Below are 14,826 nucleotides of genomic sequence, written 5' to 3'. Positions count from 1 at the left end.
TTATCTTCTGTCTTAGTATCAATTCTAAAAGAAAAGAACAGTAAGGTCTTAGGCAATTAGGATTAAGTCACTTGCCTGGGGGTCACACAACTGTGAAATCTCTGAAGTCATATTTGAACCCAGGTCCTCGGAATGCCATGCTTGGTGCTCTATCCAGTGTGCTACCTAGATATCCCTTCCCTTCCCAATCTTAGTTGTTCTTTGATAAACTAGACATAGGATGATGTAGTGAAAAAGCACTACTCTCTGAATTAGGAGAGTTCTTTAGGCAACTAGGTGGCATAGTGGGAGGAATGCTAGGCCTGGATTCAGGAAGACTTATCTTTGTGAGTTGAACTTAGATATGTATTCGCAGTAGTCATTTAACTCTGTTTGCCTCTGTTTCCTCATCTGTAAAATGAGCTGCGGAAGAAAATGGCACACCATCCCACTATCTTTGCCAAGAAAATGGGGTCACAGTAAGGTAGATACTTCTGAAATTGATGAAACAAGCTAATTTTCTAATCCAACTTAGAAATTGTAAGAATGTGGGAAAACATATAACCTTTCTGTTCCTCAGTTTGGTTATCTGCATATTGGGGATCCCCACTTTTTATTTTTTATAATACCTACCTTATAGGACTATAATAAATATCAAATGAGCTAATGCTTAGGAAGTGCTTTGTAAACCGTAAAAATCTGTATAATCTATATAAGTTATGATTTTCATCAATGATGAACATAATGATGAACAATGATGACCTTATGTAACCGTGACTGAGATGTCAGCATATGGGAAAAAGTATTCATTGACTCTAGTCTATATTATAGTTATAATCATTAGATGAATAGTAAAAGTGTCAGAAACTTATCACTCAGTCTATCAATGACATATATATGAACAATATATACATACTATATTTCTCCAAAGACCTTAGAAATAAATATATTGAAGATTTTGTCTTATTTTATTTTACTTTCTTTAATGAATCAAAACTTTAAAAAAGACACTGTAGGCAAAAATCCCATTTTATTTAACTTGTTAAATTTGTTAATTATGTATAATTCTTTTGTAAAGGACTGCTTGCTATTTATAAAGAAAAAAGCATGGCATTATTTCTAGGAAGTCATTTTACTCTGCCCTAAAGGATTGTTTAGCATTTTTCTCATTACTTAAATAAAGGCATAAATGGTATATTTATCAAATGTGCAGATGACAACAAGATTGGGAGGATCATTAACTACTGGATGCCAGATTCAGGCTCTAAAAATGTATTTCCACAGTCTAGAACATTAGGTAAAACCTAAGGAAATACAATTTCATAGGAAATATATATATGAAGTTTTCCTTTTGAAATTTTTTAAAAATCAGTTCTACAAGTGTTAGTAGAAGATATTTTGACTTGAAAATCTTTTGTCTGAAAAAGATCTAGGGATCTCACTTTGGTCACTTACACCTTAGAAATGGTGGACACTATAAACTAGGCATTGTTGGTTTGTTGATTGTCTAGATTTAAGATAGTGGAGAAAAATTTAATAAAACATTAAACTTGAAAGCATTTTTCAGAGAGCTGGTTGTTAAACATTTACCAGCACATCTCAACTATGTGATATATTACTCAAACAGTAGCCTTCATTAGCAAAGGGAAATTGATTTTCATCTCCATTTCAGAGCTGGGGCATGAGCCATTTATCTGGGCTAAAAAAGTCTACTTAACACCCAGAAACACTAAGTCCTTGTTCCTCTGGGAGAACAGTTAAAAGAAAAGCTTTTAATATTTTATCTTAAATGTATCTTGTGACCATGTTGTCACCAGCCTAGAAAGATAAATGGATGAAGTCTATGGAGGTATGGAGCCAAATTAGTACTTTTTAAATGTAGAAAATATCTCCCATTCTTTTTAAAGAGAATTTGTATATAAATTTAATATAGTCTGGTTATTAATAATATAAGGACAAAGAACTAGTTTCCCTCTAAAATACTTCCCCATAACAAAAAACATATAAACAGATTATTATTTTAAGCAGGAAGATACAAGTTATTTTCCTGCCTCTCCAACAGACAATATTGAAAGAACAATTGCAATTTATCTTTATCTCACAGTATACCTTGTTCTCATATGACATCATTTAGAACTTAGAAGTCTTTTTTCTACACTCTCAAAGTTCAGTCAATTTCAAATAGTTATTGTTCTGTTTGATTACTAAAATAAACTAAGAAAATTCTTTTTTGATTGGCCCTATGAGATTCAAAAAGTAGTACAATGATTAGAGTTAAAAAGAAAATCAGTAGATTTTCAGAGTCACTGAGGTGATTGGGAGGAATAGCCACACAAGTGGTATTCAATGTATGGAAGTTCTATCATGAAAATGAGATAACTTGTCATTAGCAATTAGCATTCAAATTTCTATTTTTGCTTACTGGAAACTGATGGGGTGAGGGGGGCTAAGAATCCTTTAAAAGTGAAATATCCCTAACTATTCCCAACCCCAAAGAAAGTTGCTTGGGGAAAATCTGAACTGATCTGATTCTTACTTGTTTTTTGTAACTCAGAGTGGGGGAAATTGTTTCTATAATTTGCAGATAACTTTTAAAGACCTTGAGAGTCAAAGATAATTTAGGAACAGCTGAAACCTAAGATGCTAGTAAGACCTCTTCAGAGGAACAGAATCTGCAAGAATTTGAAACAAAATATTAAATAAGGAAGTTACCATCCTAAATTGCTAGAGAAATCCTTGGTTTAGATGTAGAGCTCGCTACTTTGTATAGAGTTTTGGGTTATGTAAGAACAGAGTTTCACATCCTTAGAATGGAGGGAAGAGTTCTATCATAGGGCTTATTTTAGGGTATGTTAATAGTGTGTATACTTCTAAATGTGTAAGGATGGTTTAAATACACCAAAATTACTAATTTGGCAGATATTCTCATAATTTCATAGTTTGAATAGAATTGTGCTTTTCACTTAAAATATCTCAAAAGTTTTGCAATAAAATCAGTGTACATCTCATTAAGTTCACATCTTTAGATAGATAAATAATGCATTTACTAACAGCTTACCATGTTCCAGGCACTGAGCTAAGGGCCTGGGATACAAGTGGATAAAACAGCCCCTGTCCTTGAGGTGCTTACATATTCTAATGGTGAAGACAACACAGAAAGAGAAGCCCAAAGATACTAGAATTCAAATTATGAGAGTTCTTGGGCTTCATTAGACGACAAAGGGGTTCATGAAACAAACTAGCAAACCAAAAAGTGAAAAACCTCTCCAGTCTAAAGGAAGGAACAAAAAAATTCTTATAATCTCAAGGCTGATAAAGTGAATTGTTTCTATTTCTCATCATTTTATTTTTGGTTATTTCAAAAACATTCCGTCTTCCTGATTAGTAAATACCTTTTAATAATATGGATCTGCTTCTATTTTGCAATTTAATGTTCAGTGGAGGCAATCGGAGATTAAATTACTTCCTCTAACCTATATAGCTAATAGCTATAATATATATTAAATATAACATATATATAATATATTATACATATACATGTATGTATATATAATACACATACATGTATATATATAATATACATATACATGTATGTGTTATATATATATATATATATATATATATATATATATAGCTAGACCTATATAGCTAATATCTGGATGATTCTTCCTAATTCCATGGAGGCAGCTGCTGCCTTTCACAACTTTTTCTTGCTTGGGATCATTAAACAACTTTTTTAGTAAAACTCTTTGGGAATCAAATAAGTCTATTTGGGTTTCATTTCTTTTAAGATTCATCCTAGGAAAGAAGACTCAGTAACCACACTTTGATCAAGGCAAATATAATAAAGGACATTCATAAAAATGGCTAATTGTTTTTCTCCTCTTTAATGAGAATGATCTGAGTAGGTCTTTATTCATGGCATAAAATAACTTAAAATCATAGCTTTGGAGAAGCCATCAAAATTTCACCTTATCTTCACTTTTGCCTTATTTTGGATGACCATTAGAAAACATATTGGAAAGCTCCCATGATGTGCCATGAGGAATATCCAGAATGACTGCTTAACCTGACACCATATACCTAAAAAAGTGAAGATTTTCTCATAAGCACTACAGAGTGCTCTGGTTAAGGGTAATTCTTACCATAGCCATCCAAAACAGATGGCTAAACATCTGTCCTTTTTAAGGATCTTTGCAGATAGAAATTATATAGTCCTGGAAGAGTTCTTTTAGTTCAATGATCACCTCACTGGGCTGGTGAAAATAATAATGATTTTTTCCTCTTTTTGAAATTTTAGTCCACTTAATAATTATCTAGCCTTCAATAAAACTAAGTAAGTGGCAAATGAGTTACCTGGCCAGAAAATACACGTTTGAATATTTTACAGCCTCTATGTGTTTTCAAATTAGCTAATTATGTAGCATCACTGTAGCTTTTTAAATTTAGTTCCAATTTAGCCCATTTTAGGAAGACCACATAAATGTATTCTATTCCTACTTTAAATCATGATTTTTTGAGTTTTGTCCTAAAAGGATATTTTCTTTAGAAAATGAACATATTTTAAGTTCTGCTGACCCTACTCAAACTGACATTTGCCTGCCGCTACCTGTCCCTTTGAGCATTTAGCTACCTTTCCAAAAAACATTTGGCAAGAAACCTTTTTAGATCAGTTATTGGAAACTTTACCTTCTGTCTTAAGCTATTCCTGTGATTTCCCATGGGATTCAGAGAGCAACAGAAATCAGAAAACACTTCTCAGAAAAGACAGCAAATTAGAGACATAAATAATATAAACAATAAAAGTAAAATTGTGGTGCCTTTATTTTAGAAATGTCATGTACAGGGTGGTGAATATGAGAATGAAATTTTACAGACACTTTCACAATTAGTTTACAGTGGAGTGACATTCATTAAAAGTTAGCAGGATAAGAGTGAAGTACTTTAAAAAGATTTGGAAACATCATCATGATTGTGTGCATTGGTCTCTAGCGTTGAATAATGAGTTTAAATTATGTCTCCACCAGTTACAGACTATATGACATTGAGTAAATCATTATAACCTCTCTGTACCCCAGTTTCCTCATCTGTAAAATGAAAGGCTAATAATAAATTTTCTAAGTTACTTCCAGCTCTTAAATTATAATCTCTTAGGCCTATGTCAAAGTAGAAAGCATTATTTATCAGTGATTAAAAACCAAAGACTATTTTGGCACACTAGTTGGTTGGCATACACATTGATCTCTGGGAATAAAGTCCATTCATTTGTAACTGGTTCTCCTGGCTTTCAGCCACAATGTACTGGGGTCTAGGTTACTTATTAAGTATTTCCTTTACGTTATTATAGATGCTTATACAATAGGTAGACAATTTACTTTATATTTTTCCTTTAGAAAAGATTAACCTTCATGGACCTTTCGAAAATTTTAATGGATTGAATTGGTTTCATGGTTTGGGGAGTATATTTTTCTATGTAACTTTACCCTGGGGGATAACTGGTGAATGTTCTGGGAGCTTAAGCAAGGAAGTCAAATATGTGACTGTTACCAAGAAAACATGTTTGCCAACAAATTAGGTGTTTGGTAGGTAAGAAGATCCTTTCCGCCTTTTTTCCTTCCTTCCCCAAACACACTTTTGGTGTAATGATCATTAGTAAATCCCAAACTAAGTCTCTTTGACACACTGAAAAGGCTTCTTAATTGATCCTCTGACATATCCTGATCTGTGTCCTGTTTACAGTGTTTTGTGAACCATCCTTAGAGGCTGAATCTCTCCTTATATCATTGTTGGATTGATCTTTCATTATAACATATCCTGCTAAAAAATCTTCAAAGCCTTCCCATTGCCTATAAAATGTCCAAATCTCTACAATCTTCTTCCTCCATACTATTTCAAGTTTTTGTTTCAATTGTTCATAAATATCCCCTCTGAGTCAGACAGATTTAACTATCTGAGATGTGTCCTCTGTAATATGCCCTGAATATTGCTCAATATCTCAAGTTATACCATTTCCTTCACTGAGTGCTTTTATGATGAGTTTTACTCATCAGAACTAAGCATAATGACTTTTTTTTGTCCTCCAAACTCCTTTTCAAATATCATCTACACTACTCTTTTGAGACCAGTGGCCAAGAGTCATTTTGAACTCAATTGCTTTTTAACACGCCTGTGTTTGTTGTGTGCCCTATCTTCCCTAACTAGCTTTTAATACCTGTGGGGACAGGTTTGTATTGTATACTTTTTGTACTTCCAGAAACATTAATGACAGTGCCTTGCATATAACTATGACCTTGCATCATCATGAGTGTGCTGGAAGTAGACTGAACCTGTTTACAAGAAGTGATTTATAAAATTTTAGTGTGAACATTTGCATCTCAACAAACACTACAAATTAGAAATTTGTTGATTGTCTAGATTCAAATAGAAACCACGTTCACCAGTTGGTACATAAAGGTCACCTATAGGCATATATTGACTTAGAAAATCACAAATTTACATTATCAATCTATATTTTATTGTATTTTTGTTTTGTTATGTATTTTCTAATTATGTTTTATTCTGGTTCTTCATTGGAAGTATTGTGGGCCATAAGCATAGCCTTTTTGACATCTCTGGTCTGAACTAAAAAATGTGATAAAGATAAAGAAATTGGGAATGATGTAGAATAAACTTAAGGCCATATCATGTATACATTTCTTTTCCCAGAGAGCAGGTTATTAAACATTTACCAGTACACATTTGACAGGGAAGAAAATTCATGATAATGTAAGAATGGGAATTGGAAGATACATTCAAAAACATCTAATCCAATCTACCCCTCCCCTAGCACTACCCCTTTACAGATGGGAAAAATGAGACTTTAAGAGATAAAATCACTTTCCCCACAGGGAATATATGGTAGAACCAGGATTCATTAACTGATAAATGCTTTTAAATAGAATATTCTATACTAAACAGATTCAGTGTCTTGGAGAATGAGAAATAGAATATTCTTTCTTGTCCATCACTTCAAGCCCCAGGATCACCGACTCAAAACTCAAGTGGCCTTAACTATTTGGTGATCAGCTTCCATTTCCATCACTGTGGTATAATAGAATAAACATTGACTGCGGCCAAATGTCTGAAACTCAAATTCTGTCTCTCATACTTATTTAACCTCCACAGACCTTTATTTTTTCATCTATGAAATGAAGTGATTTGGCTAGATGAACACAGGTTTCTTCTAGCTCTACATGTAGGTCTTTTGATCATATAATTTTTTTTTCCATTCAATTGCATAGATCTATTTATAAACCCCTTGATTCTCTTGTGAGCCCATGTTAAAAACCTCTGGTATAAGAAAGACTGAGAAATTGTTAGATAAGAGGATAACCAGAAGAGAACAGTCTAAAAAACATAGGGAAAAGAATATCTGGGAAAAAGGGTGAAGAGTGATTGACGGTTTGCAGAGAGATGAAGGATGAAAATTGAGATAGGACCCTTTGATTTTTCAATTAAGGCGTCATTGTTGACATTAGAGAAAGTAGTTTACATCAAATGAGGAGGTCAAAAGACCATTTTTATAAAGGGTTAAATAAGAGGAGAGAAAGTGGGCATATTGATTGTGATGATTTTCTAAAGAAAATGGGGATAAGAGATATAGTACTATAGCCAGCAGGAATGGTAAAATCAAGAGAGAGCACTTACAATGGGGAAGACATAGGCATGTTTGCAAAGAGCAGGAAATGAGCCATTGGATAGGGAGAGAGTGGAGATGATAAAGGGGGAAATCTATTGGAGAAGACAGAATGCAATGGAATGTAAGTTTGCATTGGCAGAGAGAAGGATCACTTCTTCAAAAGAGACAGGTGAAAGAGGTAATTTATTTCACCTAGGACCAAAGAGCTATCTATGCTTCCCCTATAAATCCAGGGGGAATTGGCTGGATCCTAGGAGAGGAGCCTCCCCTATTATGTTAGGCTGCTGAGCCTCTTCCAGGGATAAGGAATTTCTATTCCCCAAATAGTATACTTCATATTTCTGTACTTCCATACCAAACAGGTTCCAGCAGACATAAAAGAATGTGGGCATTTGCCCTATACCTTTCTAGTAGTCGCTGGCCTCAACAGAAGCAGAATATGTATGTTATGCATTTTGAAAAATGAATTTTTAAATAAAATTTTATTAACATATTTGCATGGTTTTTTTTACAATATTTCTCCCAATATCTCTTCTTCTTCCCTACTCCCAGAAAACCATCCCATATATGAATTATTTTTAAAGAAAAAGAGAGATCATCAAAACTATACATTTTAAAAGTCTGAAACTATGTGTAAATGTATCACACTTCTGAAAATAATTATGATAGGGACATCTTATATTTCTTATTTGGAGAAAAATTTATTCTTTGTAATTGTATAACAACTTTTTTTGATACCCTTATCTTCTGTCTTAAAAGCAATCTTTGTATTAGTTCCAAGGCAGAAGAAGAGTAAGGACTAAGCAATGATGGTTAAGTGATTTACCCTTGGTTATACAGCTAAGAAATGTCTAAAGTCCAGATTGGAATCCAGGATCTTCTGTCTCTAGCTCTGGCTCTCAGTCCACTGAACCATCTAGCTTCCCCCAGCTTGAAACATTAACGTTTAATTACTTTATAGTTGGTAAAGTCATTATATATGTTGTTTTCTTGGTTCTCCTTAGCTTAGTCTTCATCAGTAATGGAAATCTTTTTACATTTCTCTATATTCATCACATTTTTTGTTATAACACAGGATTATTCCATTACATTCATGTGCCACCATTTTTTAGCTAATTCCCAATTGCTGAGCATAGACTTTATTCCCAATTCTTTGCTTTAACAAAAAAAATACTGTTACCAATATTTTAGTATACATAGTATAAAAGAGAAGAAAGGGGGGGATTCTTTCTCTCTTCAAAATGGAGAGGGGTGAACAGGATTCATCCCACTAGATGGATGTGAATCTCCAATGAGAGGTTGAAGGGAGAAGTGAAGGAATAGGGATGAAGCTGAAATTAGTTAGCACCTGGGTTTGAGGCAATACCTTTGAGTATTATTTGACACAAACTGAAAGGAGTGTTGTCAGGTTTCCTTGCCAGCAGTTCTGAACAAAAGAGGTTTCCAATTAAACCCCTTTCTGTGGAGGGATGATGCCAACCTAAGGTCTGGCTTTCCACAGACAAGGATAAGATTCAGTTTAAATTCTGTCTTCAATTTGTCTATTTTCCCCTCATATAATGACAGGCCCAGACCCAAATCTAACTTATACTAAGGATTTATTAAAAGGAAGGGGTAATATGGTTAAAGGAATAAAGGAAGAGGATGGAGGGAGAGGATGCCCTGTAAAATTTATTTTCACAGTGGTCGGATTTCAAAGGTTGAGCCTAGAGGCTTTTGGGCCTGAGCCCCTTTTCCCAACTGACTGCTTCTTATATCTCCACACTATTATAACTTAACCAAGTTCCTAATATTTAGTCCAAGAAAAGGCAAGGGTGAGAGACCCAAAGGGAAGAAGGCAAGTTGGCTCTGGTTAAAGAGTGCATCCAAATCCCTTCTGAATCTTGGGTAACTTGTCAATTGAAAGAGGAGTTATGAAGGATTTCTAGATGGAGACAGGTCCACAACAAGTATGGAAATCAGGTTCTTTCTCCCTCCCCTGGCTTAAGATATCCTCTGACCCTCAGGAAAAAGGTCCTCCTCATTTTCTTGCAAGGTTGTAAGTGATCAGTTGGCCAGAATCCTTTTAGCTCTGAGTACATTTTCCCAGAATCCTTTTGCTCACTCTCCACTGCTCCCCCGCCAGTTGCCCCACCAGGCTGGCTCTTCATCCAGCATCAGGAATTTATTTAGGTTCTCTTTTTTTATACATTGCAATGGTGACTTGGAAATATATTTTCAGTATATATTTAGACTCAGAAAACAGGTCTAATATCATAGGGCATCAAACAGGAAGGTATATCTAAGTTATCAGTTTCTTGGGTCCCTAAAAAAACCCATATTAACAAGGGTATACATTTTTTTATCTCCCCCACCGTATTCCCCCCCCCCTCCCTCTGTCTCTCTGTCTGTCTGTTTCCCTCTTTCTACCCTTCTCTCCCTCTCCCAATTCAGAGCCACTCAAAGTATTCATTATGCCCTCACTGATTCAAAATATGAGGATTTCTGCCTGTAAGAACTCTGTTGTGGTGCACAGGAACTAGATGTGCTTATGTGTCTGTATTGTGTAAAAATTGTTGTATTTTTTCAAACAAAGATTGTATATAATAAGTAGAAGGAGCTATTTACTCTCCCCACTTTTCAGTAAAAGGGAATGGATGAAAGTAGAGTCTTTGGGGAAGAGAGCTAAGGTAGGGCACATCATTTCCAAGGTTGTTTTCTCAGAATCTGAAACTGTTTCTTTTTAAAAAATGTTTTTCCAATTACATATAAAAAATATTTAACATTTTTAATTGAAATATTTTCTTAGATCATTGAATTGCTGTCATTCACAGTTGATTGATTATCTTATAATATTACTGTTACTGTGTTCAATGTTGTGCTGGTTCTGCTCACTTCATTTTCTATCATTTCATACAAGTCTCTCCAGGTTTTTCTGAAAGCATCCTGCTCATCATTTTTTAATAAAATATTTTTTATAATAAATTTTTATAAACGATTACAAGGGAATGCCAGTTTCCTTCATATATATATATTATATATATATGAATCATACATATGAATATACAATCATATATAATGACTTGTTCAACCATTCCCCAATATCCCCTTAATTTCTAATCTTTTGCTGCCACAAAAAAAAAAGCTGCTATCAATATTTTCGTACAAATAGATCCTTTTCCTTTTTTTTAAGTCTTTGGAATAAAGACTAGTTAGTAGTATTGCTAGGTCAAAGAGTATGCATAGCCTTTTGGACATGGTTCTAAAATGATCTCCAGAATGGTAGGATCAGTTCACAACTCTTCTCATAAGACATTGGTGTCCCAATTTTCCTCACATCCTCTCTGACATTTGTTATTTTCTTTTTCTGTCATATTAGTCAGGTTGATAGATGTGAGATCATACTTCACAGTTGTTTTTATTTTAATTTCTCTAATTAGTAGTGATTTGGAGTATGTTTTTCATATGGCGGCAGATAGCTTTGATTTTTTTGTCTATAAACTGCCTGCCAATATCCTTTGACTATTTTCCAATTAGCAAATTACTTGTATTCTTATGAATTTGGTTCTATATAATTGAAAAATGAGACCTTTATCAAAGAAACTTATTATAAATTTCCCTTCTCCCTAGTTCTCTGAATTCCTTTTAATCTTGGCTGCATTTGGTTTTGTTTGTGCAAAATCTTTTTTAATTTAATTTTAATTTTTAATTTAATGTAATAAAAATTATCCATTTCACATGTATAATGCTATCTCTTGTTTGGTACTAAATTTTTCTCTTATCCATAAATCCATAAAAATACAAGTTAATCATTTTATGCTCTTCTAATTTGATTATAGTATTATCCTTTGGGTCTAAGTCTTTGATCCCTTTTAGCCTTATTTTGGTATGTGGTATTAGATGTTAGTCTACACCTAGTTTCACCAAACTACTTTACAGTTTTCCCAACAATTTTCATCAAATAGTGAATTTTTGCCTCCAAAGCTTTCATCATTTTCATTTGTTTATCAATACTACATTGCTATGGTCATTTAACACTGGACATTGTGTACCTAATCTATTCCACTGATCCACCACTCTTTCTTAGTCATTACTAGATTGTTTTGATAATTTCTTTGCATCATTTTTCTTCTGTTTTTTTTTTTCAGCAATGAAATTGTAAGGAGTGATTTGAAGAAACTGCCAGCGCTTCCCACCCAAGCACTGAAGGAGCATCCATCCCTGGCTTACTGGTAACTGACCCATAGATCTCCAGACTTTAGTCATCATTTCACCTTTCCTTTCCCTTGCAGGCCTGAAAACCAAATCTCCTCATTTGTCCATTCCTCTGTCAGATTAACTAGAGAGGATTCTCTCATCAGTCCTTTGTCATATATTCTATAAGGCTGGAGAAGCACATTTCTGTAACTTCAGGAGTGTGTTGGATTTTTTCTGGGGGTGATTCTCTTTGTGAGATTAAATATTATGTATTTAAATGAAATACCAGAAGCCATGACCACGATAGCCATGTGTTGTGTTTTTAACTTGCTCTCTATGGCTTCATTTTGGAAGCCTTACCTGCTTCTAAAGCCTTTTATCTTCTTCTAGAATTTCCTTTTGAAAGCATCATCTGATGTCAGATATTCAAGGTTTCATGATATTGGCGAAATGGCAGAATTTTCTTCTCTTTTTTGCAAAAGATATAAGGCCATTCTTTATCTCCATCCTTCCACAATGTGTCACATCTGTAAAACCAGCTGTCGTGTAACATAATATTCTTGTTAACTATAAGACTTTCAGTGGTTGATTATAAATGAATTAGAAATTCAAAAAACTTCCTGCTCAGTGTTTTGTTCAAGAATGAATAGAACTGGCATTCCCATAATATATATGTCGAAATGATATCTAGCCTTCCCTCCCCATTTCCTAACATTTATTCCAATTTTCATAAGAGCATTTGTAAGTTAACTTACTGAGACTTGTCTTCTTTAACAGCATGAAATAATATTCAGAGAGCAGCATTCTGAAATAGGCACTCTAGGCTGCTTTGCCAAAAAAATTTTTTTTTTGGCTTTATGTGAAAGGCAAGTCAACCTTGGTATATTGGAAGATGGCCTTTTTGGAAAGCATTTATAAATGTACATTCTGAGATATATGTATGGCTATCGTTTCACTTTGCCTGGACACATTTTCCACTCAGCACTGTAGTATTTCTAAAACCAGGTTTTGATAAGCCTCTTTAAATAAGAGAGGGTATGTCTTAATGTATAAGAAGTTCCAAACATGTTTATACTTATCTCATGAAATCCCTTTTGCCTAAGAGGCAGAATAATACTCATGGAAATAACCTATAAATAACCAGGGAAACCTATGTACTCTTATCCTGATTTTCAGTATTATCATATTCCTAAATTCACCAGTAGGGTTTTATAAAATAATAGACTAGCAGAGCTGCAAGAGACCTCAATGGGTTATCTAGTCCAAACCCTTCATTTTACAAATGGGGAAACTGAGACCTAGAGAGGGGAAATTACTTGTGTAAGTTTAGATAAATAGTTAGTGGTAAAGCAAGAGTCCTATCAAGTGAAAATGAATTCTCTCTGTGTGGCTCTCTCTTTTTTCCCTGCTTTCTATCACTCTCATGTTCAAGCATATATCACTTATGTACTTATAAGTCCCTCCAATTCTATTAATATGCTCTCTTTTTGATGTACAGATTACTTTATCCACAATTTTCTTCATTTCACAAACAAAGATTCATAGTTGTTCTATCTTCATTCTCTTCCTATTGCCTTTAAGACCATACTATTCTTTGTTTTCTGCTCCCATCAAGATCCAGATGAACAATCACTGTCCTTTTTGCTTTTCTCAGAATGGTTGGCATTTAAGTCTGAGACTTTGTTTTTAAAACAGATCTATTCAAGCTACATAGCCTGGTTCCTGTATAAACAAGTCAGTGGCATGGACTACCCTGATAACTCACGGCTGCTTTTCCTCTTTGATTTTTTTCATTGTTGTTGGCAAGTACTCGGTAGTTGAACATATTTATTTAGAATTTTTTCAACAAAGGCCTCAAGGAAGAGTATTTATGTAATTATATTTTGTGCATATATGCATATAGATATGGCATATGTTGATTATGGAAAATAGAATCAAAAATATCTATAATCCAAAATTGCTTGGGGGTTTTTCTTCTTAGTCTCCAACTATCATTATTCATCATTCATCACCCATGTCAAATGTTATACGTTATCAGATGAGTAGAAATAATCCAACTCATAAATCTGAATACCAAACCCTTCTCCTCCCTAGCCTAAAATCATAGTCTCCAGAGCTGGAAAATAACTTAGAGATCATCTAATCCATCCACTTCATTTTAGAGATGAGGCATATGAGGTTCCTAGAGGACAAGTGCCTTGCCCATAATACAACTAATAATTAGTTGATCTAATATTTGAATTCAAGACTACTGAGTTAAGAACCCAGTGAAATTTACTCTATACCTCACTATCTATGTTTGAATTTTGCTAAATGAAAACTATATAGTTTTTTGGTTGTTCCTTTGTTTTGTGTCATTTTATGCATCAGGCTTTCCTCAGAAGACAGCAGTATGCTGAGTAGATTGCCAATCTGAATCAGAGAAAGTATTGAGTTAAATCATATCTAATAAAATATGACTTCTAATCCCAATGTAACCTCTGAATTGCTATATAATCTAGTTCTGGGTCACTTAATTATTCTTTCACGCCTCAACTTCATTTGTAAAAGAGGCTTTTAAGAGTAATACATTTCCTCTATAGTAACTGAGAAGAATAAGAAGTCTCAGAATGTACAGTACAACAAGATGCTGAGTAATAATATAATAACCTTTTCTGCTAAAACTCTCAATAGGCACTGATTTCATCATGTGACTTCTTTTCAAACTTAACATGTTTTTCTAGGGAAAATTGCAAAGGCACTTGGGATTAGAATGATTTGCCTAGTGTTACAGAATGTTAAGGTCTAAGAGTAGAATGGATTTGAGGACAACGGATTTATCCTCTTTCTACTACTCACAAATCCTAGAGTGCTCATTACTGTGTATTCATTAACACCTCCCATTGATCAGAAACATCTGCACATCACAGAGCTTTGGACTTCTCAAAGATAGTAAGCAAAAGCCAAGACTCTGCTGGACCCTTTTTGTCCCAAACCCGGTTTCAACTTATAAT

General features: G+C 34.0%; 1 protein-coding gene across 10 annotated transcripts in view; it reads left to right on the top strand.

Moving 5' to 3' along the window:
• FRMD4A (FERM domain containing 4A) overlaps positions 1 to 14,826 on the top strand; it is a 743,442-nt gene that overhangs the window by 623,146 nt on the left and 105,470 nt on the right. For all 10 annotated transcript variants that reach the window (XM_056800843.1, XM_007503986.3, XM_007503982.3 and 7 more), the window contains one exon: positions 11,785 to 11,868. In XM_056800843.1, the coding sequence (XP_056656821.1) occupies positions 11,785 to 11,868 (84 nt within the window). The remainder of the gene's footprint in view (positions 1 to 11,784; positions 11,869 to 14,826) is intronic.

This window comes from Monodelphis domestica, chromosome 5 (genome assembly GCF_027887165.1).
Source record: "Monodelphis domestica isolate mMonDom1 chromosome 5, mMonDom1.pri, whole genome shotgun sequence".
NCBI lineage: Eukaryota > Metazoa > Chordata > Mammalia > Didelphimorphia > Didelphidae > Monodelphis > Monodelphis domestica.
This window is presented reverse-complemented; position numbering and strand designations above follow the sequence as displayed.